Genomic DNA, 26292 nt, shown 5'->3' on the forward strand with positions numbered 1-26292 from the left:
GAACTTGACACAAAGTATCAAAAAGGTCCAAATTAGCAAAAAAGGTTCACTTTTACCCTGAAATTGTCAAATTTGGTAGAAACCTCCCCCCCACTCTCACCTAAGAGAGTGAGATACACTCTCTGGTTTTAGTGGTGGTTTTTTTTCTAAGTGGTTTTTAGTGGTAAAAGTTTTAAAATAATCCTAATTCTTTTACTATTGTATAAATTAGTCCATAATAATTAAAAAAAAAAACAATTTAATTTTAAAACTTTACATATCAAAATTATATTAATTAAAAATATAAAGGACCTTTTTGCTCTTTTTACAATTTTCTTTTTAAATTCTGATGAGCAGCTGTCAGAAATTTTTTCCGGCAACTGCTCATCTTCAAACGAACCCATATCTGGAAACCCAGATATGGGTTCGTGTTCGTCTCTCATCTGAGAGATGAACTGAGTTCGTCTCAAAAAGATGAAGTTCGTCTCTGAGTTCATTTTTTGGCGGGATGGCGTTTTGGGCGTTTATTGATGGGTTCGAGCGGTGGTTGATGGGTTTTTTGTGGTGGTTGATGGAGGAAGAGTGGTGGTGGAGGTAGAAGAAGAAGAAGATGAGTTTTAGATTGATTAGGGTTAAATATTTAATTAGATTAAGTTAATTAGGGTTAATTAGAGTTAATTATTTTAAATTTAGAATCTCACTCTCTAATTAAGGTGCCACATCAGCATAGGGGTGTCTTTGAACCGGTTTTGCCAAATTTAGAGTAAAAGTGGTACGGTTTTACTAATTTAGACGTTTTTGATATTTTGTGTCAAGTTCGAAGGGTAAAGTGATCATTTGTTAAAATATCAATCATTCTTTCGTTGTTTTTTTTGTTATTAATTATCTCACATTCTTTTTAGAAAAATAATTAAGAACAAAGGATCACTTTAGCCCCTGAACTTGGCACAAAGTATCAAAAACGTCAAAATTAGCAAAACGGGATCACTTTTACCCTGAACTTGTCAAAATTGGTACAAAAACCACCCTCCCCACTCTCACCTAAGAGAGTGAGATACACTCTCCAGCCCTAGGTGGTTTTTAAAGGCAAAAAGCTTAAAATGATCCTAACTTTATTAACTCATTTTAAATTAATACCAAATAATTAAAAAAAATACAAATAAATCCTTTTCATTTTAAAACATTATATATCAAATTAATGTTAATTAAAAACATAGAGGACCATTTTGTAATTTTTACAAAAAAAATTATTTTTTTTTTTAAAAAAGAATTACCTCCGGCGAGGAGGAGCAGCTCCTCCTCGCCTGAGAAGAGGAGCAGTGCTCCTCTTCTCAGGCGAGGAGGAACTGCTCCTCCTCGCCTGCTCCTCGCCTGAGGATTGCTCCTCAGGCTGAGGAGCAAGGAGCAGATCTGCTCCTCGAAAAAACGAGGAGCAGATCTGCTCCTCGTTAACGACCCACCGCGCGGTGGGTCGTTCAAAACAGACCCACCGGTGGGTCTGTTGTTAACAGACCCACCGGAGGGTCTGTTATTAACAGATCCGACGTCGGGTCTGCTGCAAACAGACCCGACGTCGGGTCTGAAGTTCACAGACCCTCCGGTGGGTCTGTTAACAACAGACCCACCGTCGAGTCTGTGTTTACAGACCCGACGGTGGGTCTGTTGTTAACAGACCCACCGGAGGGTCTGTTGGTGGGTCTGTAACAACAGACCCACCGGCGGCGGGTCAAGAACAGACCCGCCGGTGGGTCTGTTTTTGAAGAACAGACCCGCCGGTGGGTCTGTTCTCCTTCAACGGATTGGCCGGAAATTTTTCCGGCCAATCTGTTGAAGGAATTAAAAAAATTTGAAAATTTTGCTATTAGGGAAAAGATTCAAAAAGATCCCTGATGTTATTTACTTTAATTAAAATTTAATTAGAATTAATTAGTATTTAAGTGTGATTAATTAGAGTTAATTATGATTTTTAGTAAACTCACTCTCCAATTAAGTGCCACGTCAGCACCGAGGGGGATTTTGAGCCGGTTTTGCCAAGTTCAGGGTAAAAGTGATCCGGTTTTCGCAATTTGGACGTTTTTGATACTTTGTGCCAAGTTCAGGGGGTAAAGTGATCCTTTGTTCAAATAATTAATGTCGTATTTATAGCTTATATTTAGATTTCTAGGGTTAGGTTTAGGGGTTGTTAGGTTAATTGGATTAATTATTAATTTTTTTTTAACAGAAGGTTATTTTAGATTAATTATTAATTCATTCAAGTTAATTTTTGAACTATATGGCAAATCATTTTGGTCCAGAAAGGTAGCAAAAAGAGTTTTATGGGTTATAAACTTTTAATTTTTATATAATGTTATTTTCAATTCGACAAATTGACCCATATATCTATAAAGTTTTGTGATTAGTTCCATTTATCAGATTTTATAATTCAATCTTCCAAATCTGCCGCAACACATCAACTTGCTTGCTTAGTTTTTTCAAACAGACTAAAAACTCGTCACTCAGATAATTTATTTTTTGAAACATCTCGTTCTACATCAAATTAACAGAAACATATTCTAATATTTATAATTTGTTTGATATTGAGTTATATATTTTAAAAAATTCTTAGTCAAGATAAAAAAAATTACAAAAATTTTGTTCGTTTAAAATCTCACATCATAAATAAAATAAATCAAAATATATGTTTAAATTTTCACATCTTAAATGAAATAAATTAAAATAGATGTTTCAGTCAATATATTTTCTAATACTTTTTACTATTCTAAAATTATTTTGATATTTTTCTTATAATTTATTTTCAATTTATAGGGCAAAATTGTTTAAATTTACAATGTGCTTATAATTATATGATTAAAATGTTAAAGTTAGGGATTAGCCTAAAATAATAATACTAGTATATTCTGAAATGGTGCTCCAAACATAATCACGACTGAGAAGAGCATGTATGACCAATTCCACCAATCAGCATAATCAACACCGTACACAGCAATACTAGAGTTTAACCTTTACTTCCATCGGAACCGGAACTGGAATCGGAATCGGAATGCAACGGCAACGGCGGCAGACACACTTCTAATAATAATTATACTGATTATAATAAGGTGGGAGAAAGATTTGTTGAGAAGGGGACAACTCGCTCATTCCTGCAACTCAGCTGTATGTATCTTCATTTGTTTATTTTCCTGACTCAGTGAGTCACCGAATCACTCGGTTACCCCAATTGCTTGTTTTTTTTTTAATTTGTTTACATGTTAGTTACTTAAATTTTAATCCTTATCTGATTGCATTTTTGCCTATATATTTCAGACATGTAGTTCGTGTATGCAATTATACCAGTAACCCTTCATGTGTTTGGTTTGCACACTTTATAGAAATTGTTTTTAATGGCTTAATCAATCCCAACGTTGGACTTTGTCTCGTTTTTTTTTTGATAATTGGGTGAGGGAGAGCGCTTGTTGGAGGAATTAGGAATTGAACCCGACAATGCTGCCTTGCGCTTATGCCATTCGAGCTATAGCTTTAGACATTCTCTGGTTGCTGATTGTTTTTTTCCGTTTTGCAGAGGCTGGCTAGCTTTGCATCAGCAATGTCACTGTCTTCATTTCTTCTTAGAGACTAGAGTTTATAGTAATAGTATTGATACTAATAATAATGGCTTCCCGAGCAATCTTGGGGAGGAAGAGAAACCTCTTCAATTTTCTTAATCAACCTCAATCGACATGCCTGATTCGTAGCTTTTCAAGTTTCAAGCGTGGGCAGCCACCCGAGCTGAGCGGCTCACGGGCATCTGGATGCGTTGCCAGTGTCGCTCATCCACCTGGAAATACAGACACTAAATATGGCGAAGGGCCTCCACCTTCTGACACTCCAGCTATTTTAGGTTCTCTTAGGTACACCTCTGTTGGATTTTCGAATCTAACTCATAATACAACTGGGAGAGCGGATTTTACTTCTTCCTTGGGAATTAGGTGCTTTTTACAGTCTCTTCGGTTTTCCTCCACTGCCACAGCTGGTCAGCCTGAAGAGCAGGCTGCTTCTAAACAGAAGAAAGAAGCTTCACCAGAGGAGTGTGATGAAGCTGTTGAAGATTTGACTGAGGTTAAAGCCAAGGCAAAAGCTAAGCAGGTGCAAGAACCACAAAAGAGTTCTAAACCTATCTTGCACAGAATGTGGGCTATGCTTCTGGGTATTGGTCCTGCTTTGAGAGCTGTTGCTTCAATGAGCAGGTTCTAACTATATTCTTTCTTGATTTTTACTTTGAACCACTTCAAGTCATTGATTACTTATCCATCATTCTCATCATTCTCCAGGGAGGACTGGGCTAAGAAGCTGCGTCATTGGAAGGATGAGTTTAAGTCCATGATGCAACACTATTGGCTGGGCACAAAATTACTATGGGCTGATGTTAGAATAAGCTCAAGGCTACTGGTGAAACTTGCCGGTGGAAAGGGTCTTTCTAGAAGGGAAAGGAGACAACTTACGCGCACCACTGCTGATATATTTAGGCTAGTTCCTTTTGCTGTTTTCATCATAGTTCCATTTATGGAGTTTTTACTTCCCGTGTTTCTGAAACTATTCCCGAACATGTTGCCGTCGACCTTCCAGGACAAGATGAAAGAACAGGTAGCAACTCTCTCTCTAAGCAATGATATCCCTTCAAAGGCAATATCAACAGCTTTGCAGGAGAATCAGTGATCGAACATTTGAAGGAGAATCTATATTGATAAAACACACTGAACATTCATGATTAAGATTAACAGATATTATGTTCCCAAAGACAGTCCTGATTTTTTTCTAAATACCCAATGTCATGCTTTTAAAATCTAGGATTTAAGTATCTTGTCCATAGTTGTCAAATCGAGATTCAAATCGAGAATCGAAATGCTTGATTAGTGAATCGAGAATCGGGAATCGAATCGAACGAATCGTAAGATTCAGTTTATAACTTTAATATCATTTAAAAATTATTAACTTGCATAAATTATATGTAAAATTTTCTATATTTCTGAAAATATGAATTATCTAATTATTTAACACATGAAAGTCCTATTAATTTCAGCAAAAGTGTTTGACAAACTTACTATTCTAGTGTTTTTATTTGGAAGGGTTATTTTGATTTAAGAAAGTCAATGATAAGTCACATGAGAAACTCTTTGCATATATTAAAATTGTCTTGTTTTCTTTTATATATTATGGTGTATGAAAATGCATTATTTGAATAATTATTTTTCATCAATTTTTTTATTATTTTTTGTTTAATTTAATGACTTGTAGTAAATCGCACGAATTGTAGATTCATTAAGATTCATTACGGATTCGGTAGATTCGGCATAGATTCAGTTCAATTTGAGATTCACTCAGGGATTCGAATTGATTTAGGGGTGAATCGAATCAAATCGTACGATTTTGATAACAGTGATCTTGTCATTTCATAAGAGATGAGGCTACTGATTTACTACTTTATTTTCCCTTCTTTCTTGTTGTTTGTCGCTGTTACAATTATAATTTGCAGAATTATCCCAACTATGTTAACATAAGAAGTAAAGCAGGTCAGACTGGCATCATCTCTTCTTTTAATCCTTATTGGGTCAATTTTTTTGATTGTAAATGCTCTTAATTTTTCTATTTCTGTTTTTGGCTTATCAAGGAATTTGAGAAGGGCTATGCTTGCATTTTGAGAACATTTTAGCACATATTAATCGTCCAGATATACATATGTACAACATTTTGACATAAATTAATTGTGCAAATATACATCTAAGCATTCTTATATTTCTTTTGGGTGTATGGACATTCTTTTATGAGGAAGTGCGTTGGCCTCATGTAAATGCTTGACTTGTAGGAAGCACTGAAAAGGAAGCTAAATGCGAGAATAGAATATGCCAAGTTTCTTCAAGAAACTGTCAAGGAAATGGCAAAAGAAGTCCAGAATTCACGGAGTGGAGAAACCAAGCAAACCGCTGAAGATCTTGATGAATTTATGAACAAGGTAATTTTGTTCTGGTTCATTTGTCCCCAAAAGCTGGGATTTCTTTTTATGACAGAAGTTAATCTTAGGCTCCATTTTCCGATGTCAATAGGCTAGAACAGGTGCACGCGTCTCTAATGAAGAAATTTTAGGCTTTGCCAAGTTATTTAACGATGAGCTAACTTTGGATAACATCAGCAGGTTATTATGCGGCCACTTCCGTATTTTTAGATTTATTTTTTCCACTTACATGATCTTGTTTGCTCCAAGTATATTTGGGACTTGATAATCAATTTCTGAGTTATAATTGTTAAATACAGGCCTCGATTAGTAAACATGTGCAAATATATGGGTATAAGTCCATATGGAACAGATGCATATCTGCGTTATATGCTGCGGAGGAGACTGCAAGAGTAAGATGCATTTCTCTTAATTATCTTTTGATTGGATTTTTTATAAGGTTTGGGCACATTTAAGTTTCAGATTACTGAAAGATTCCAGATTATTTGATTGGTAATTAATTTATCAACGATTCTTCTGCCTTACATGTATATCTTTGTTTTGTGGTCAATGTAAGTTTGGCTGTTTAGTGTTTACACTTCTCTCTTTTTAATAAGTTTTTGTTTGTTTTTCTTCAATTAAATTATTTGCAGTTCAATTTCTATTTATCTTTTTTTATTATGGGCTTCAAAAGTGCTACAAGAAGTGGATAATGTGTACCCCTTTTGTGCCTTATGAACAAGTGGAAAATCCATGCGTGTACAATGAATAGGCCATGTTCAACCAAATTTTTATGCTCAAGGCAAAGTTTTGATTTCTCATGTGAAACAAACTAGTTACATCTTTGTATTTTCTTGCATGGAGATAATTTGCGTTTTACATCAAAAAATGGTGTGAAATGTTCGATGTTACCCGAATACCAAATGAAACTAACCAATATTAGAAGTAGACATTCTGGTCATTTCTTATATGATTTGGAATTGGTTTTGGTATTGATGGAACTCTGCTTGTTCTTGTCTTATTAGATTGGAATATTTAAATTTTAACAGGGTATTTTTGCTGCTTTCTTAGGGTTCTGGAAGTGTTACAAAATTGGGGAAGTCTTAATACCAGAAATTAAATAGTTTGAATTTGCAGGATTAAGAATGACGATAAGATGATACAAGCTGAGGGTGTGGAGTCCCTTTCAGAAGGTGAGCTTCGTCAAGCTTGTAGAGAGCGAGGATTACTTGGATTACTTTCTGTGGAGGAAATGCGGCAACAGGCTAGTATTTCTCAGTTATTATCATCTGTATCTTCCAACTTCCTCACTTAACCAAAGAGCTTGATTTTTGCACATTAAAAAGACGTGTGAAATTTTAATTAGAAAGTTGCGTCGAAAATGGAGGCCTGATTTTTAAAGCAATATGTTGATAAGCATACTTTTGCCTTATTTTCCAATGCTAGTTCTGACAAAATAAACTTGAGGCTGTAACCATTCTTCTATTAAGCAGTACATAACAGTTTAATATCTTGTTACAGAAAAAGAAAAATTATGGTACAACTTTCTTGCTTATTTAGGTACCTTGAACTTCTAACGTTCTCTGGTGGCCTTACTTTAAATTTTAATTGCTAATGAAATGCATTGTAATCTTGAAACATTCTTGAGAGTTCTTGCCAGAAAATGATCAAAGGTATCCCCTTTTCGTGCAATGAATATGCCAATCTACTAACAACTTCATAAAGCCTCAAGCGGTCAAGCTTATAACTGAAAGTAGACTGTTCACATGTGCATTTTGGAAGTGATGATCATAACTCAGTTTTATTAAATGCTATGCCCATAACAAGTAAACTTTATATCTTGCTATTATTATAATTTATTCGTCATGATGGATGGAGGTAGGGATTATTTTGTCATGGAATGTGATGAAAATCTGTTTTTGCAGCTGCGTGATTGGCTGGATTTGTCTCTAAATCATTCTGTTCCATCTTCCCTGTTGATTCTGTCTAGGTAACTCATTGTTTCACGTGCTCATTTCTGAACACATTGTAACACATCTTACTTTTTCTAATTTTATTTAATTTCTGCAGAGCCTTCTCTGTTTCTGGAAAAGTTAAGCCAGAAGAAGCTGTTCAGGCGACTCTCTCATCTCTTCCAGATGAAGTTGTGGATACTGTTCAAGTCACATCCCTGCCATCTGAAGATTCCGTTTCAGAAAGGAGAAGAAAATTGGAGTTCTTAGAAATGGAGGAAGAGTTAATCAAGGTTGATATGCTATATTTCGTTTGCTTGATCATTTTGTAGCCTATTCTTCTCAAGCAATCACATGCATGAAGTTTATTTTCTCCATTATAGGACTCCTTGGAGTTGTTACAGATATATGCATAGTCTTTGTGCGTCGGCACTAAGAGAATTCATTCTTTACATTGGCTCTATGCTGAATGCATTCCATCAATGCTCAAAAACTTTAGCTTTCTTTTCTGCTCCCCTTTACTTTGATCATTATCCTATATTTGCTCCTTTTCAAATCATTGGAATCTCAAACTTCAGCCTGTAAAAGCATTGATATTTCTATTAATGAGAAACAGAGAATGTCTATTATTCACTAAGATTTCACTTAGTAAAACTTGGAAGAGTACAGTCCTTTCCTCAAGAGCCATTGGCTATGAAATCTTGCTCTGAGATCTCGAATTAGCAGTTGAAGTTGCAAGATATCACTTTTTAGTTGTTACCATTATCTTGAGACTTGTTTATGCTGATTATTAAGCTTTTATGTTGCTTGTTGCATTCGTACATAATTTAGATGCTTCATTTCTCATTGATTACTGTTTCTAATTTTTATTATTTAGGAGGAGGAAGAGGAAGAAGAAGAGGAGCAGGCCAAGATGAAGGGATCTGTTGTTAGCCAAGAGGATGTGGCTTTGAAAGAAATGACTGTTCCAACAGCTAGAGAAGCAAGCGAACAAGCAAGAGCAAAAACATTGGAGAAGCATGAGCACCTTTGTGAGCTAAGTCGTGCGTTAGCTGTTCTAGCTTCTGCATCTGTAAGGACTGAAAATTTATTTAGTTATTTATGGTTTTCACTGTAATGAAGTTTATTTAGTTTTTTTTTCCGACAAAAATAAAATCTAGTCAGGCTCTTTACTTGTTTTTTTTTTCTACATAATGCAGTCTGTTAGCAGAGAGCGTGAAGAATTCTTGAAACTTGTTAAGAAGGAGGTATAATAACTAATTTATTTTGGTATTTGCATTTTAGTTTTAAAGTGCTTATAATGTGTTGGTTAATCTATTTCAATTGTTCTCTTGATTATTTTGATAAACTAAGGCTACATGGGTTGCTAAGATATGGTAGTATTCATATGTTTTAGCCAGTTCAAGATGCCATCTATATTTTCGATTGCATAATGTTTTATCTACGAGGACCTTTTTGTCCTCTCATTTTTGGAATCTACCATCACCTGTATGTTTCAGTTTGCAAATTTAGGTCCATAAATGTCGTGGTATCAAGTTGTTTATATTCTCTGGGAGTGAACCCCAGTGAATTATGCAAAAATATTTTCAAATCTCAACCATATTTGATGTTTTATGCTGGTTCTGGGAGATTTAGTGTTTGATGCTTCCGAGTAGTCTCCATAAAGGATATTGTCACTTCATATTGTCACTTCATGTTCTTACTAATGTTTTTGGTGCTAGCTTTGCAAGAGTAAACTTCATATTTTAAATTGTGTTAGGGGCATTGGGGTCATCTTTATGACTGACCAGAATAGTACTCGACAGATCAGTATTTATGGTTGTTGATATAGGCCACTGTTCAGTGAATATTTTGTTTTTTGTCATTTGTTTATCTACGCTAAGTCAATTGTATTTTCTATACCTGTTCTCTTTCTTCCCTGCTGTGTTTGTTCATATCCAGATTGACCTGTACAATAATATGGTGGACAAAGAAGGGACAGAAGACGAGGAAGAAGCCAAGAAGGCATACAGAGCTTCCAGAGAGGAGAGTGACCAAGCTGCTGAAACTCCCGTAGCTGATAAGGTTTCTTCGGCACTGATTAACAGGGTAAGCAACTCTTGATACATCTTTATTCTATTAATTGCTCTTTGCTTACTATTTTCATTTTTAATTATAAAATGCAATGCATTTATTCATCTGTAAACTGTAAATATATCTATTTGCATAAATTTCAGGTTGATGCTATGCTTCAAAAGCTTGAAAAAGAAATTGACGATGTGGATGCCAAAATTGGAGATCGGTGGCGCTTGCTTGATAGGTTTGTTTATGGCTTCTTGGTGTATTGATTGGTCATAGTCTTGTAGCAAAAGCCAAAATGTGCATGCTCAGGGAATTTGCACCTGGAAATATTGATAGACTAGTAAATACAGAAAATTTAGATGTCGATAATGTTATCAACAAAGGTTCATTTCACTCCTCCAACTTGGCAGAAAATATCAACAAATTTGCATTTTTTTGATAAAAAAACACCCCATCTTGTCAATTTTGGGTCGTTTTTTACTCCCTAATTTGACGTCTGTCTTGATGGTCAAAGGTGTAAATTGATCCAAAATTAACATGTGAATATTTTTGGGTTAAAAAATGCTAGTTTTGACATTTTTGATTTTTTGTGCCAAGTTGGAGAGGTCAAATGACCTTTGTTCATATGATGTTTTCTACCCCCCCTTTTCAGAATTCCATATCTTACTTGTTTCATTATGATGCCAGGGATTATGATGGAAAAGTGTCTCCTGAAGAGGTTGCATCTGCTGCTATGTACCTGAAAGACCATTTAGATAGGGATGGTATCCAAGAACTTATCAGCAGTCTCTCCAAAGATAGAGGTCAGTCACAAAATTCTCACTCTTGTTTGTACTTCTTGCTACTACTGTTGCCTATAACTTTGTGGGGAATTATATGGAGGGTCAATCATGAGCAGACCGGCAGACCCATAGGGAGGATAAATCATATTGTAAAGTTTGGTTCTGCATTTTCTTGCCAATTATTGGACATATTGCTTGATGTAACGTGAAGATGAGAACATTATTGATATATTACGGCTATAACTAATATACCAGTGCCTTTAAGAATGAGCAAAGGCTCACTCGTGCGCCAGGGTCAATTAACTTACATTTAGAAATTTATTCAATTAGGGGCAATACTTTCTAATATTAGATCAATTAATTCTCAAATTGAACAAAATGAATGTGTTCACAGGCCGCGATGACCTAATTTGGGTTAATTAATCTAAAATTATAGAAAATTGTCCCTAATTGATTCAAATTGCTGAGTTAATTGACCATGACTCACAAGTTTAAGGACCACGATAGTCCTTTATTCCTTTAAAAATTATCAAAATATAGTTGTGTAGTCTTCTTTTCCGAACAAAGGATCGATGCGTCCTTGAACCTGTGCATCAGGATCAATTAATTCACACTTAGCAATTTTAATCAATTAATGATAATACTCTCTAATCTTTATGTATTAACCCCCAAATTGGATCATCACATCACGTGAACACATTCATTTTGTATAGTTTAGAGGTTAATTGATCTAAACTTAGAGAGTATCGTCCCTAATTGATTAAAATTGCTAAGTGTGAGTTAATCGATCATGATGCACAAGTTCATGACCGCGATTTTGCTCCTTTTTTTATATCTTGTCCATAATGTAGAATATCAAAAAGATAAATTTCTTTGTATATAAAATGTTTGCTAAATTAAAAGTCCTAGTCTTCAGTTATTGACATCATTTATCTTTCTACTTTATAACCACTAAAAGCACAATTTGCTGTTGCTGGACTTTGTTTATGTTGAACAGAAGGGAAAATTCTGGTGGAAGATATTGTGAAATTAGGCAGTCTAATGGAAGAAGACGATGATAGAGCTGACGAAGGAAAAGCTTAGAGAGCAACTCGCTGAGTTGGTAATTATATAAAAAAAATAACTCGCTGAGTTGGTAATGTAGTATTTCCCATTCTTGCTTTGAACTGGGATTTTTAAAGATGTTGAAAGCAAGGAGGGAAAAAAAAAAAAAAAACAAAGTGCGCAAAATTGCGATATTAGCACTCACACACTGAGTCGACTCATTGTTAATATAGGGATGGTTTTTTGAGAGTAAAATTGTGCTGCAAGATTGTAATGTCATATTTAGTGAAAGAAAATCATATGGTAATAAGAGATCTTAATTGATTGGATAAATAAAAACATATACTTGCTGCTGCCCCTCAATAATAAGTTACTACTATATGTTTTCTTGTTATTTCCATATACAGACAATATAAAATTGGAATGCAGAAACTAAAATACACATTGGACACCCACCGGAAAGGCTGAAGTCAAAACATAATAAAAATTGAGAAAAACAAAACTGCATCTATTATTTTAGTTTTTGAATTTTTAAAATAGTATTTTAACTTTTAAAAAATATCCTCTCACATAAGTACTATTATTTATTATTCAATTATTGATGTACTAAATAAATAAATATAAATTATTTAAATTTTCTTGTCCTATTAATAAAGAATTTAATGATAGTATATATATTACTGACATATATTTATTTATTTAGGATTAAATTTATAAATTTAAAATTTATTAATTTATTGTGATCTAAAAAGAATTAAAAAAAAAACTCCTTTGATGTGTTTTTGAAAAATGACAAACTATTTTTAAATTCAAACATTTGCTTATTTTATTGATTACGACCATTATAATTTTATGGCCTAATGTCTTAAAAAAAACCCCGACCTTTTAGCCCCTTTTCAATCATATCCTGACGTTAAAAATTTGTCAATTTTACCCTATTTTGCATTTTTGTGTTTCAATTGTACCCTGAAAAATTAAATTAACGTCTTTTGCGTTTGGAATTTTTTTTAAAACATTCTCCATGTCTCGCATATATTGATTGTATATTTTTAAAATTTATTTAAATTTAGTTAAATTAATTAAGAATTTAAATTAGTGTTAATTTGATTATGGTTTTTAGTTAGTTTTTAAAAATAAAGGACTTATTCGTACTTTTTTGAATAAAAAAGAATTTAATTTCATGTTTAGACTTAATTAATTGAATGATTTCATCATTTAAGTAAAAAAATTAACAAAAATTAAAATATTGAGGTACAATTGAAAACGGAAAATTCAAAAGTGGGTAAAATTGACAAATTTTCAACGTCGGGGTGGAATTGAAAAAAAGTTTAAAGGTGAGGGGTTTTTGAGTGATTAGGCCTAATTTTATTCAGTTTAAAAGGTTTTTTTATAATTGTCCCAAGTTTTAAATTTCATTTTTAAATTCAAACATTTGCTTATTTTATTGATTACGACCATTATAATTTTATTCAGTTTAAAAGTTTTTCTTTTTATAATTATGTCCCAAGTTTTAAATTTCATTTTTAAATTCAAACATTTTTGTTTTTATTTATTGTGACCAAACTTTCATAATAACTCATTTTAAAAGTTAGACAATATTTTTAAAATTTGGTTGTAATTGATAAAAATATCAAAATTTGGATTTAAAAATAAATTTCAAAGTTTTGGATTGTAAAAATAAAAAAATGGTCATAATTAGTAAAAAAAAAACGCAAGAATTTAGGTTTTAGAAATAGTTATACATTCAAAAAAATAATATTAGTATAGACTAAAAAAAAAGTCGTTCGATATGCGTAAAGGTGGAGTTTAAGCCCCCGATTCTCCTCAACCAGTGGTTTGCTTGATTTAGTAAATGCATAATAATTTTCGTTAACTGCTAACCGCTAACAACTAACATGGAATATGTTTATCTCTGATTTGAAAAAAAAAAAAAGATTCCGACCGCATTTTTTTCTTGAAGAATATAGTTTAAGTGAGTTTATAGTATTTTTTTTATGAACAGTTGTTATAAATAAAAAAATTAAGACAACAGAAAGTACATTTATTTCAGACCCTTTTTGAAAATTAAACTCTCGTACTCGTACTCTCCCAAATTTTTAAGTTGGACGGCTTTTAGATTTGGCTTCCTTTTAATTCAAATCTAACTTCTTCTTCTTCTTCTTTAAATGTTTCAACAACATAAACCAAATTCTAATTCTATCTCCCTCGCATCGTTCCCGCTGCTATTCTAGGGTTTCATCTTTCAAATTTTCATTCCCTATCCACTAATTATACTCCACTATAACCAAATGTAATTTAGGGTTTCCCTCAATTCCCCCATTTCTGTCGAATTTTACTTTTCCTCTTAACTTAACTTACTGAATTTCGATTTTTCGTTCCGTTTCTATACCATACTTTCTAACTTAGGTTTTTTTTTTTGTAAAATTAATCATTATAGCAGGTCCCTAGGGTTTCTGTATTTGTTCAATTACCCCAATTTCTCTCGGTTTCTTCAAATCTTAGAGGTTTTGTTTTGGTGTTGTGAAGCTGGATTATCTAGCTTTATGTTGATTTACAGTTACTGGGTGTTAATTGTAGAAGTTTTTGTTGTACAAAAAGGAATTTTCCTATAAGGAAATAATGTTTTATTCCCAGTTCATATTGGCCAAGAAAGGGCCTTTAGGGACTATATGGATTGCAGCTCATTTGGAGAGAAAGCTTCGGAAGAATCAAGTTGCTGATACTGATATTGGTATCTCTGTAGGTCAGTTAATCTCTATAAAGCTTCTAGCTTTTCGCCCGTTTATTTATATTTTCCTCGTTCTCTATGGACTAAGTTTAGGAGTAGGTTAGGTCATTGATTGTATTGTGGAAATTTAAATTTTAATGCTGGTATTTTTACTGTTTAATTATGGTTAATTGGATAGAATAGAGAATAAATGGCGCATTTGCGAAATTTTTTAACTACAAGCAATGAAAATAATCTAACTTTATTAGTCAATTGAGGCAGTTTTATTTTGTTCTTGTTACCTCATTGCTGCTGGAGCTACCTACATAACTTTATGCGAGACTTCTGAAATTTGACTTTGAGGTTACTACTTTATTTACGTAAATACTGAGTAATTTACTATTGATGGCAAGCTTTAGACAATTTTATGGCTTTGACGATTTTGCCCTTTTCCCCTTCAATAACTAAGACCCTTCCATCGCAAATGTTAACATGATATATCTTTCCTGTATAACGTTGATGTCTCTGTCAGTAATGCATTATTTTAAAGTTACCGGCATTAAATCTTTTATACATAGAGACTCAACTTAACTAAGCCTTTTATTTCAAGTTATTCTGGATAAAAACTGTAAACACGGATACAACTATTATTATTATGTCACAAAATTAGTTTGTCCTATCTCATTGCTGTGGAACTCTATTCCTGAATACATTTTATGATCGTGATTTTTTTCCCTTTATTAAGTGTGAATTTTTTCTTCATTTTTTCAGTGTGATTTTTTTTATATTAGGCATTTTTCCACACATGTTAAAACATCTTGTTTGAATGTCTATTTGTTCTCTAACTAGTGCCTTTTCTTTTTGTGGTATTAATATTATTAAGTCTTCTCTTAACTTGTCTAATCCCGTTTTCTTTTTCCTTCTTTTCACAGATTCCATTCTTTTTCCTGACGTGCCAATTGCACTTAGGTTGTCCAGTCATCTTCTGCTTGGAGTGGTCAGGATATATTCTAGAAAGGTTAATTACCTTTTTGATGACTGCAGTGAGGCTTTGTTAAAAATAAAGCAAGCTTTTCGCTCCACTGCAGTTGATTTACCACCAGAAGAATCTACCGCTCCATATCACTCCATTACATTGCCTGAGACTTTTGATCTGGATGATTTTGAGCTTCCAGATAATGATATTTTTCAAGGGTTAGTTAAGAAATCAGAATTTTTTAGCCTTTAAAGCATGTTTTTTTTTTTGGATCATGCTTTCTATGTAGAGATGCCATTATTAGTGGTGGAACTAATCATTATCATGTGAACTAGTTTTGTCTTTGGCGTCGTAGATCACACTACATACTTACATAGAGGTTGTAGAGCTATCTCAAACACAATCTGATCACGCTTTAATCCTAGACTAGTTGAGATCAACTAATTGCTCATTCTCCCTCTTAACTTGTTATTTAGTGCTACATCTTTAGAAATGTATCCACTGTTTTGCAATTTTTCTGCATCATCGTATTTTTACACTCTGCAGTCTTTGCTCACCCTTTCCATATTAGATCATTATCTGATTTATCATGCAACTACCCCAAAATTATTTTATTTTTTCTTTGTGAGCTTTTTAGATTAGTTGCCACACCATAGAATTTCTGCTAGAAACTTTATGTTCATAGAAGATTATTTGCTCTTTTGCATGCTAATGTTTTGCTGTCCTGCAGTAACTATGTTGACCATCACGTCAGTACAAGGGAGCAGATTACACTTCAAGACACCATGGATGGTGTGGTTTACTCCACATCACAATTTGGTTTGGATGGTCAGTACAAGCTCTTTCATCTCCTTTATTGGTTGTGCATTGCAATATTTACTATTATCATACCACCACAGTTTCTGAATGCAATTCTAAGATATTAAATCTTTTTTCAGAGCGCTTTGGTGATGGTGACACTTCTCAAGTTGGATTGGACCTTGAAGAGGTAATTTTGTTGTACTGGCTATCTGGGAACTGGGTTGAAAATATATTTATAGATTCCTAGAATTGGCAAACATGGTTTTATTCATTGTTGCATATAGATGTCGCTAAATTGACCCCCTCATCCTGCCGCCTGCATGGGTGGCTTAAAGTCTTTAACTTTTTGTGATTAATTTGTTTAGAAGTTGTTGGAAAATCCAGTATCAATTTCTTTTCCTTGTTTAGTTAATGCATCCGTTTTCTTATCCAATAACAATCACTTAATTTAACTTTCGGCTATTATAGTCAGCTTCTTCTTTCCCGAAAGATTTTCGGCTTCTTAAGATTCTGTTCTTAAATTTGTTCTTTCTTGGCTTTCGCCAAGTTCCCATGTCATTAAATCATATAGTATAATATTATGACATCAGTTTATTCTCTTTTTTCGGCTGATCAAAACAGGACCTATTCCTAGACAAGGTGGAAGCAATGGATCATGTTGTGGTTTCTGGGTAAGACTTCAATATCTATGTTATTAATATTTGATTTGTCTCTTAGACTGCTTATTAATAGTGTGTTTATTTTCAATTTTACTTTTACCCTTTGTTATGAACCATTGGTCATCTTCTTTGGTTGCAGAAATGATGCTCAGACTTCTGCTGAGCTAATGGAGCTACCAAAAATAGATGCAAGTCATGAAAGGATGACTGAATATTTAGAAGACATGCCACTGAATGGTACTAGAAACAAGGTTGATATGGATATCCAATATGTCTTCTTGCTAAAAATCAATGAATCCCCTTCTTACTGTCTTCCTTTTGTTTTCTATTGATTTTTTGTTTAACCGGTGTTTTTGTTATGGCAAAATAGTTCTTCAGTCTGACAAAAGCGGTTTGCCATTGTGAATAGATTGAAGATCTTGCATCCAATTTGGAGGTCATTGACTATGCTCAGGCTCCATCTACTCCTGGATTAGTGGAAGAGCCTAATGTGTCTAGTTTTAAGGAGCGTCTGGTATGCAATGATCATTTAGAGTTAGAAGAGCACCTTGTAAGAGAATTAGGAGGGATGGAGATCTCAGAAAATGCCCCCAGTAAGTCGGATTATAATGGGAATGGTGTAATGGATTTGTCTCTGGCCGATCATCTAAATCATGATACTTCTGTGTGTACACCTGTTGAGGAGCACAGCTGTCTTGATGGTAAAATCAATTTAGAAGTTCTAGGGGGTGAATTATTTTCTACAGTAAAGAGTACCGAACTTAGCCCAGCAGATGAGGCTGTTAGAACACTTGACGAGTCACACAAGGTGGAAGATAAAGATAAAGTTACTTCATGCAATAACGAACAGACTGCAATGGATCTGACGGGTCGAATAAATAGAGACTGGGAGGAAGACTTTGAAGAAAATGATGTTGAATTTGCTAGTAAAATCGAAGAATCATTCTGTGATGGAGAAGCAGTCGTTTCGACTCCTATTCATTCATCAGATTTACCTAGTGCGCTGGAGTCTGTCAGTGTTAAATGTCAAGATCGCCTGGTAAACGAGGATACTGAAACATTAAATGGCCATGATAATAATGAGCCTACGGCATCTACTTACATAGGTGCGCTTCGGCCATGCAATTCTCACATGGGTCATCCTGATACATTATCAGGTGAAGTTAATCACTCTGTGGTTGCTTCTGATCTAGAAAAAGTGGATGATGCACCATTGTCATCAGAGATACTTCAAAGGGAGGAAAGTTTTCATGCTTCTGGAACCTCCACTATGGTGCAAGGTTAGTTTTGCAAAATACCAATGGACCTAGATTTAATTAGTATTAGGTGTATATTGATACTTACTATTTGGTTCTATCTATTTGAATTATTTTTTCTGGTTAGGTGGAGAGTGCCATGTGGTTGATGGCGTACAATCAAAGGAAAATCGGATATCTGAGCCCAATTTAAATGGAGAAATTCAAGCAGATGGGGAAAAGCATAATGACCAACCAGTTAATGCAACATCAAATGATAACCAATATGAACATTTGAATAGTTCGTCGACTTGTGAATTGCCTGCACCGGAAAAATTACTTTCTATACCTGAGATGCTAATAGAAGAACCACATGATTTGCTTGTTGAAATACCTGATAAAGATTTGCATGAAAGGAGTGATGGAAGTGGTGCTGGGACCAAAATTTCTGGAAAAAAGCGTAGTTTCGCTGAAAGTTCAGTAACTGTTCAGAGTTTAAATTCAGTTGAATCATTTGGACTGAGCAGATCAAAGAGAACTGTGGATTCTATTCCTGATGATGATGACTTGCTATCTTCTATATTAGGTATGGGATTCTATCCTGATTCTTTAAAACAAGCGCATAGCTTGTATTGAATGAACCAGGAAAGAAGAAAGAGAAGTTTCTTAATTCCCTTTTATGTAGATCTTATGTTACTAGCCATCTGCATTGTATAATAGGCCTCCAGAAATTAACAATATTATTCACCAAATGAAGTTTTTGTTTCAGTTGGTAGAAAGTCTTCAGTTTTGAAATTGAAGCCCACTCCATCTGCACTTGAGGTGCCATCTATGAAACGCGCTCGCTTGGCCTCTAGACCAAGTGCACTAAAGAGGAAGGTGCTTATAGATGACTCAATGGTTTTGCATGGCGAGTATGTGACACTTTACTTTTGTGTATATTACAATTTATCTCTATTTGAAATATTAAATATCTAAGTTAATAAGATAGAGTGTTGGTGGTCTAATTGGCTGGGAATGAAGAATGTTTCTTTCAAAAACCAAACTTTTGGAACTAATGTAATTGAAAGTTAGTACTTATTATAATGTTTATATATGTAGTGATTCCTTATTTCATTTATGTTATCATCAAATTTTAAATAGTTCTGTGCAATATGATTAGTTGTGGATGTCTTTGAAGAGGGTATGTGTCCCTTGCTGTGCCTTTTGGCTGCTAGTCTTACAATGTTTGTCTGTTCCAAGTATTAATTGATTTTGCTAGCGGGATCCAGCTGATTGCTATTTTTAAGTCTCCTTGGATTCCCTGCTATTTTTAGTACTGGTTTTCCTAATCAATCAATTTTGGCATGCCAATTTCGTTCCTATAGCATATTTTGTCTTAGATTTTATACTATGTGGAAAACGCTGATGAGATTTCCTTAATTCTTCCTTGAAGTACCATACGCCAACAATTGACAAGTACTGAAGACATACGCCGCTTACGTAAAAAGGCGCCTTGCACACGCAGTGAAATTTTGACGATTCAGAGACAGTTTCTAGAAGAAGAAATTTTTAGTAAACCAGTCCTAACTGGTGAGTTCATTATTCAAAGTTGGTTTGCTCGGTTGCCTCTTCTTTTCGTTTTTTTTGACCCAATGCCTTCTATTTTATTTTGTCATTCTGCTTACTGTATGAAATTTCTATAAGCTATTGGTCTTTGTGGTCAAAATTAACTTACTTCAACGATGATTTCATTCTTTTACATTCTCTTACATGTGATATTACCTTCGATTTTTTTTGATAGGTATGTTTCTTGACTACCTATAAAGTCGTAGAGCTAACAGAGGTCTTTGTGGTCTTTCAGGTATATCAGCAGATCTGACATGCTTGCATGGTGAACCATTTGATTTGAGTGGAATCAAGGTTTGTGAAAATGATGATAGTAACATGGCTTCTTTGGAAGTTGTAAATGGTGATCATTCTGCAAGGCCGGTGATTATGCAAGATTGTGAAATAGAAGGGGCAGAATCTGTTGGTTGCAGAACTGACATTGATGGACAAACCTTTGCAGTTCCCATTCAGAATGATAATAAGAAGGATGAAGGCCATGAAGGATCTTGTGCTGTTGATAATCAAGAGCAGATGAATGGTATCGCTGAAATAGTTGATTATGGAAATTCAGAACTTGAACATTTGAGTGAAACAAGAGATATGAATATACTGAATGCAGAAGTTTCTGGTGCTACAAATTATTCAATTCTGGGGGTTGAGCCGTCCCAGAATGAATCAGTTCCTGGAGATATTTGTGAAGTGCCATATGGTGTTGTTGATCAGTTAATCATCATGGAGAAGTCAATAGGCACGGATGAACTTATGCAGGTGGATCTTCTGACCACACCATCTGAGAAGATTGATGATCAATTGATTGAGGATGCTGCTTGCTTGAGGAATTTGAGCAATGATACAGGGCTCTGTGGTACTGAAGTTGTAGACAACTCTGCAGAGAATTTTTTTGCTGTTGAAACTGATATGGGGGCAGGGAAAGAACTTCTGTTGGGTGAAAGCAAAGTCGGTGCATCAGATGAAATTAGAGGAGATGAACTGGCAGATGGTTCTGCACCTACTGATGGCGCAGATACTTCTCTTGCTAATGCATTTCCTGAAAATGGGGGGTGCATTAATTTTAATGGTGTAAATATTGATCAATGTTTTGAAGAGATAGAAAATGAAAAGCATGATGTCCGTGGTGATGATGAGGGCCTGGGTGGGAGCACCTTAGGCAGTGATGAAAAGGACCAACCCTCCAATCATTTGTGTAGTAATGAAGCTAAAATAAATTCAGTAGAATTTGATAGGGATTTCAAGAATGCTTCAATGGGTGATGGAGATAATACACTGTGTCAACTAGTTGATCAGCCTAGCGACATGGATACACAAAATGCTCATCTCGGCCATTTTACTGCTGGAGAATGTGATGTAAGTGTCAGTTATCATGTTATTTTTCTTTCAAGTATCTTGCAATCCTTGGTGGGTTTATTTGATTTCTTTTTCACCCATATGTTCTTATTTCTCTGTCTTTCACAAGGTTCTCATGTAGTTTCTTTTATGTGTGCAAAGTATATCACATATATCTGCAGATGCAGCAATTGCATAAACCTTCGCCCATTTTATGCCTAGTTATTTTTTAGAGAGACATTTCACTTAATGGTAACTAAGGCTATTGATTTTATAATTGTTGATTCATGCATTGGCTTTTTTTTCCCCTTCTGCTAGTAGTTCTTTTGAAATACTTATGGTCCCGTGACTTCGTTTTTGTTCTGATTAAGCAACTGCAAAATGCTTTTCCATTTTTCTTTGGTTTACCTTTAGCTGAGATACTTATGGTACAAGGCTGCAACAAAAAAAATGATATTCATGACTCTTGTTTTTAAAGTTTAGTATTTGTGTCTAGTTGTTATTTGCTAAAAATAGAACTGTCATCAGAATGATAATGATTGCATCTACTGGTTATAGTTATTGCACTGATGTCTCATTCTGATGCTTGATGTGTATAATTCTTCCACATTGCCTAATATGTAGTTTGCATGGTGCAGGACATACAAAATGTTGGATTTGCAAATGACACAGGTTGGCACCTCTTATTGCTGTGTTTCTGACTTTGTTCTTTTTACCTTTTTCCTTGTAAACTGCTTGAATAAATTCCTCGCTGATTTTTTTTTAAATGAAAGGCTGCACCTTGAGCAATCTACTTATGGAAAGTGAAAATTCACCAGATACACCATGGTAGCTAGCTAGCAGTCTCATCTGGAAAATTACTTATTTTCTCACACACATTAGTTGTGTGCATTGTGGTGCCTGTTTAATTTTTTTTTGTAAAAGGACATACCCAAATGAGCTGCAAAAGAGTCTTGCCGCTTTATAACATTAATGCAAATGACATGGAATATCAATTAGGTCCTCTACCTATCTATCATAGTTGTCTCCGGTGATTCCTTGAATCAATAAACCACAATTCTTTTCTAGACGTTTATTAGAAGTGACGGTAGCGTTATATTGGATTTCTACGTCGTGTGAATATTTAATACACAGATCTGATTAGGTTCTAACAGTTGAAGTAGTGATAACAGTTGAAGCAGTGAGCGTTATCATTTTGTAGTCCAAGTTCATAGAAAATATGATTACTAAGGATCCCTCCTATAAGTCCTTCAATTGTATTGGTTGACTGCATTAACTGTGAAAACTATTTAATCAAATCACCCCATGTAATACTAATACCTGATTGAACAATAAGATTTAGTTCACAAACAAAAAAAGACAACTTGCAATGTTTTAACCCTGTCAGGCATGCAACTCTTCTCCTGCTTCAGATATGGTCACAAATGTTTTATCAGGACACAATTTAGTTTTTAATGGTTCATATAGAAAAGCCCATTTTCCTCCTTGATGTGTTCATTTGGAGATTTTAAAATTAATGTCCTTTTTATCCTGTTGCAGATTTTTTGAATGTAGACGATGATGAAGTAGGTGAAGATGATGAAGGATTGCCAGACGCCGAAGATAGTCGCCTGCTTGAAAATAGTGGGTGGTCTTCCCGAACCAGGTTTGTATGCTTAGAATTTACTTTACCTATTACAGCAAGTGGGTGAGCATGGTGTTAGAAGTCCCTTTTTTTTTACTTTTGGCCGACAGAGAGTGCAAGTATGTAATGGTATTTTAGTGATTGACTAGTTTGAGTTTTCTTGTCTGCTTCACCTACTTATCTTAAAAGTTAGAATAGAAATTGGAATCTGATTTTTAGATCCAAGGTGTTTTTATCCGTTCCGGTTTTCATTTCCAAGGCATGCACAAAGAGTCCAAATGTTCACAGTTGATTTTTTTTTTAATGATGCATTTAGTTTTCCTTGATATATAAAAGGCTGCATTAGACTGATCATAATTTTGTTTCTTGCAGAGCTGTTGCGAAGTACCTTCAAACTTTATTTGACAAGGAAGCAGAACATGGAAGAAAGGTTCTGTTAATGGATAACCTACTTACTGGCAAAACTCGCAAGGAAGCTTCAAGAATGTTTTTTGAAACTCTGGTACATTTCTTAATTATCTTTTAAGTTGTTTCTTTTTGAAGTCTGCAGTGGTAGCCCCCCCTAAAATTTAGTATAGGCTGTATTGTGAAGTTCTTACCTAGACCTGGCCCCATATGTACGTTTTTTATGGATCCAACCAATTAAATGTTAGAAAATCAGTAGTGACAAAAATATGTAAGGTTATCTAACATCCATTCGGTTGGGTCTAAGAATAACGTATGGACCAGGTGTAGGTAAAAATTTCCCTTTATGAACATAAGAATCATGTAGATGTGTTGATTAGAGTTGGAATGTACTACATCTGAGATATTCGAGATTGCAAGACGATTGGTGCTTAGCACCTTTATAGGACTTGACGGCCTGGTGGGATAAATATTTAAAGATCAACAAAGGTTCATTTCGCCCCTTCAACTTAGCACAGAAGATCAAAAGCGTCTAAGTTCGTGGTTATGACAAAAACACTTTTAGTTTGTCAATTTTGGATCTTGGTTTTTATCCTAATCTAATGTTAGTCTTGATGGTCAAAGGTGTAAACTGGTCCAAAATTGACAAGCTATGGGTGTTTTGTCTGAAACAACGAAATTGCACTTTTTGATCTTTTGGGCCAAGTCGCAGGAGCGAAATAAAACTTTATTGATATAAAGATTGTGCTGCTCTTAGCCATGATGGTCCGGTAATATATCCTTAATATTGCACGGCTATACCGTGTTTACAAAATAAATTCTCTGTAATTCGCAGGTTCTTAAAACAAAGGATTATGTCCATGTTGAACAAGCGAATCCTTTCGATAACATCAATGTAAAGCCACGAGCAAAGCTAATGAAATCAGACTTCTGACGGCCTTGTGTAGGAAAATTCAGATACATTCTGTAAAAGTTCTCCCATGTAGTGCATAGAGCTGGAGATTTGGTCTGTCATTAGATTTTTACATTTCTTCTTGAAATTGCTCTTATACTTCGATAATGTAACTGGTAGATTAATAGGGGCTAAGGTTGCAGATGCCACCATGTCAATTATAACCAACTTGTTGTAATGTAGAGAGCATTTGTGTAAATATTATGTGTAAAATATGATCCTCAGCAAGTATAGATGCTAATTTAAATCTTAATGTCTGTATAAGTAATAGTTATTTATCAAACTTCTGTCATTCTGTCTTGAATCAATTCGTGCTTAAATTTATATATTTATGCTTGAATTATTTAAAATCAATTATTTTTCCCCCAGTTGCCATAATAACCGGTTAGGCCTTAATACCTCAAGCTGAGAGTCAAACTATATCTTAATCTATATTTAAAGATGCTCTTTTCTTTCTCTATATAAATGACTGGTTGTCATTTAGTTAATATGGATGAATAACATTTTCACATTTAATATTTAATATAAGTAATATCGTATATAAGCGGATTCTATGGGGATGGAGATGGGATTTTTACGGGATGTAGACTACACTCTCTGTTTCCTACCCATCTCCGTCCGTGGATGGAACGTTGAACTTTCTCCACGAGGTTGATTAATGTGATTTCATGCCTCATTCGGGGTAGATTTTCGTGTCATTGTCATTTTTCGTGTCATTGCCACCATGTCAATTATAAAACATAAAATTTTCGTGTCATTGCCATTTTTAAGAGTGATGGACCAGGTGGTAATAATAAAGTTGAAATTCATCAACATGCTATTATAGTCTTCAAAACGACGTGCAGTAAGTGCTAATAGCGAGGTTTAATCTAAGTGGTTAAGGCTCCAGTGTATTTCTGAAGTTTCTGTTTCGAGTCTCAGTGGGGCCAGTGGTTTAAAATTAATTTAAAATCTGAAATTATAACCACTAACTGCTAAGTAATTAGATTCGATTTCTGTAAAAAAAACGCTTATTTTGTGTTGTAGTTGGAAATATGATACTGAAAAGGGTGTGAAGGCAAAATGAAGTCATGATTTGGAAGTTGAGTAGAGATGCAAATAGAGCATATCCAGGGTTTACTCAACTTCATATTTTACGTTTGTCCTGTCTACTCATTAGTTTACTTTGTTGCTGTCCTAGTTCATGCCCCTAAGAGAGTGTGTATCTTCTGAAGTTGGTGAGCCAAATATCTTTAATTGTCACCTGTTTTTGTACAATATCTTTTAAAAATTGAGTTCTTTATGTTAGACTATAGTCAATGGATTTAATGCATTTTTTAAAGCAGGATGGGGCAAGGTGGGGGTGCTGTCCCTTTCCAATTTCGAGATATCCAAAATCGACAAGTATTGAATAATTATTTTAAAGCCGATAGAATATCCTTTTTTACTGAGCCGTGTTATATGTTGCTTGGTTTAAAAAGAACTTAAAAAATGAAACAAACACGCCGTTCGGTCTAAAAAATAGTCAAACAACACAGTTCGACCGCAAACATTTCATGCTCCATATGAATAAAACTTAGTATAATTCTATCAGTGCCACTTAATATGAAAATAAATAATTTTATTATTTAGATGACATAGGAAATAGCTAGAATAGGAGAAATAATAGAATTAAATTCGAGTGTTTAATTATTCCATGTATTGATTGTGCCATGTCACATTTACAACAAACTAATGAACATTTGGAATTTTTTTAATTATTATTTAATTTTTTTATTATCAACTTTTTTACATGGCTAACGCATCAATGGTTTGTTGCACGAGTAATGTGACGCAATAGTTGCGTGTGATAATTTTTTCCTTAAATTCTGATTACTTTGTTGGTGGGAGGAAATTAATTAATGTAGCGTCAACGGAATTATGAGTTGGGAACTTGGGATTATTGGTCCATTTCTTTCTGGACCATGTTGTTCAATTGTTGGAATAATGTTTGAATCAAGTGGCGTACTTGACTCCATTTTTTGTTAGTTCATCATTAGTGTTTATGAATGTCAATGGAACTTTAATTCTTTTCCTGTGGCTGCTATATTTGAATTTTCTTGTATTGTATCTCTCCGTTCCGATACGGTTGTCTATTTTTAATAAATTATAATTCTTTATACTGTCCCTATATAGTGAATGAGTTATAATATTTAGTGAAGGGTATAACAAAAAAATAATAAATACTAATAAATTTA

The 26292-nt window shown here is 34.2% G+C and overlaps 2 protein-coding genes across 2 annotated transcripts; both read left to right on the top strand.

Annotated features, from left to right (window-relative positions):
• The first annotated feature begins 2859 nt into the window (after nucleotides 1-2859).
• Nucleotides 2860-12152, top strand: LOC126655464 (uncharacterized). The gene is made up of 15 exons (XM_050349666.2): nucleotides 2860-3132; nucleotides 3539-4202; nucleotides 4287-4599; nucleotides 5819-5965; nucleotides 6057-6145; nucleotides 6265-6357; nucleotides 7082-7208; nucleotides 7870-7934; nucleotides 8015-8189; nucleotides 8774-8968; nucleotides 9096-9143; nucleotides 9838-9984; nucleotides 10113-10195; nucleotides 10645-10760; nucleotides 11737-12152. The coding sequence occupies exons 2-15, from the start codon at nucleotides 3628-3630 to the stop codon at nucleotides 11820-11822; spliced, it is 2259 nt and encodes a 752-aa protein (XP_050205623.1). The 5' UTR covers nucleotides 2860-3132; nucleotides 3539-3627; the 3' UTR covers nucleotides 11823-12152.
• A 1674-nt stretch (nucleotides 12153-13826) lies between these two features.
• On the top strand, nucleotides 13827-24359 carry LOC126654901 (sister chromatid cohesion 1 protein 4). The gene is made up of 15 exons (XM_050348901.2): nucleotides 13827-14526; nucleotides 15423-15684; nucleotides 16197-16294; nucleotides 16405-16454; nucleotides 16889-16938; nucleotides 17066-17177; nucleotides 17336-18206; nucleotides 18310-18747; nucleotides 18931-19075; nucleotides 19597-19733; nucleotides 20005-21116; nucleotides 21734-21767; nucleotides 22635-22740; nucleotides 23092-23221; nucleotides 23960-24359. Exons 1-15 carry the CDS (start codon nucleotides 14403-14405, stop codon nucleotides 24056-24058), a joined length of 3768 nt encoding a protein of 1255 aa, XP_050204858.1. The 5' UTR covers nucleotides 13827-14402; the 3' UTR covers nucleotides 24059-24359.
• The last annotated feature ends 1933 nt before the right edge of the window (nucleotides 24360-26292 follow it).

The sequence above is a fragment of the Mercurialis annua genome, linkage group LG7 (genome assembly GCF_937616625.2).
Source record: "Mercurialis annua linkage group LG7, ddMerAnnu1.2, whole genome shotgun sequence".
NCBI classification, from domain to species: Eukaryota; Viridiplantae; Streptophyta; class Magnoliopsida; order Malpighiales; family Euphorbiaceae; genus Mercurialis; species Mercurialis annua.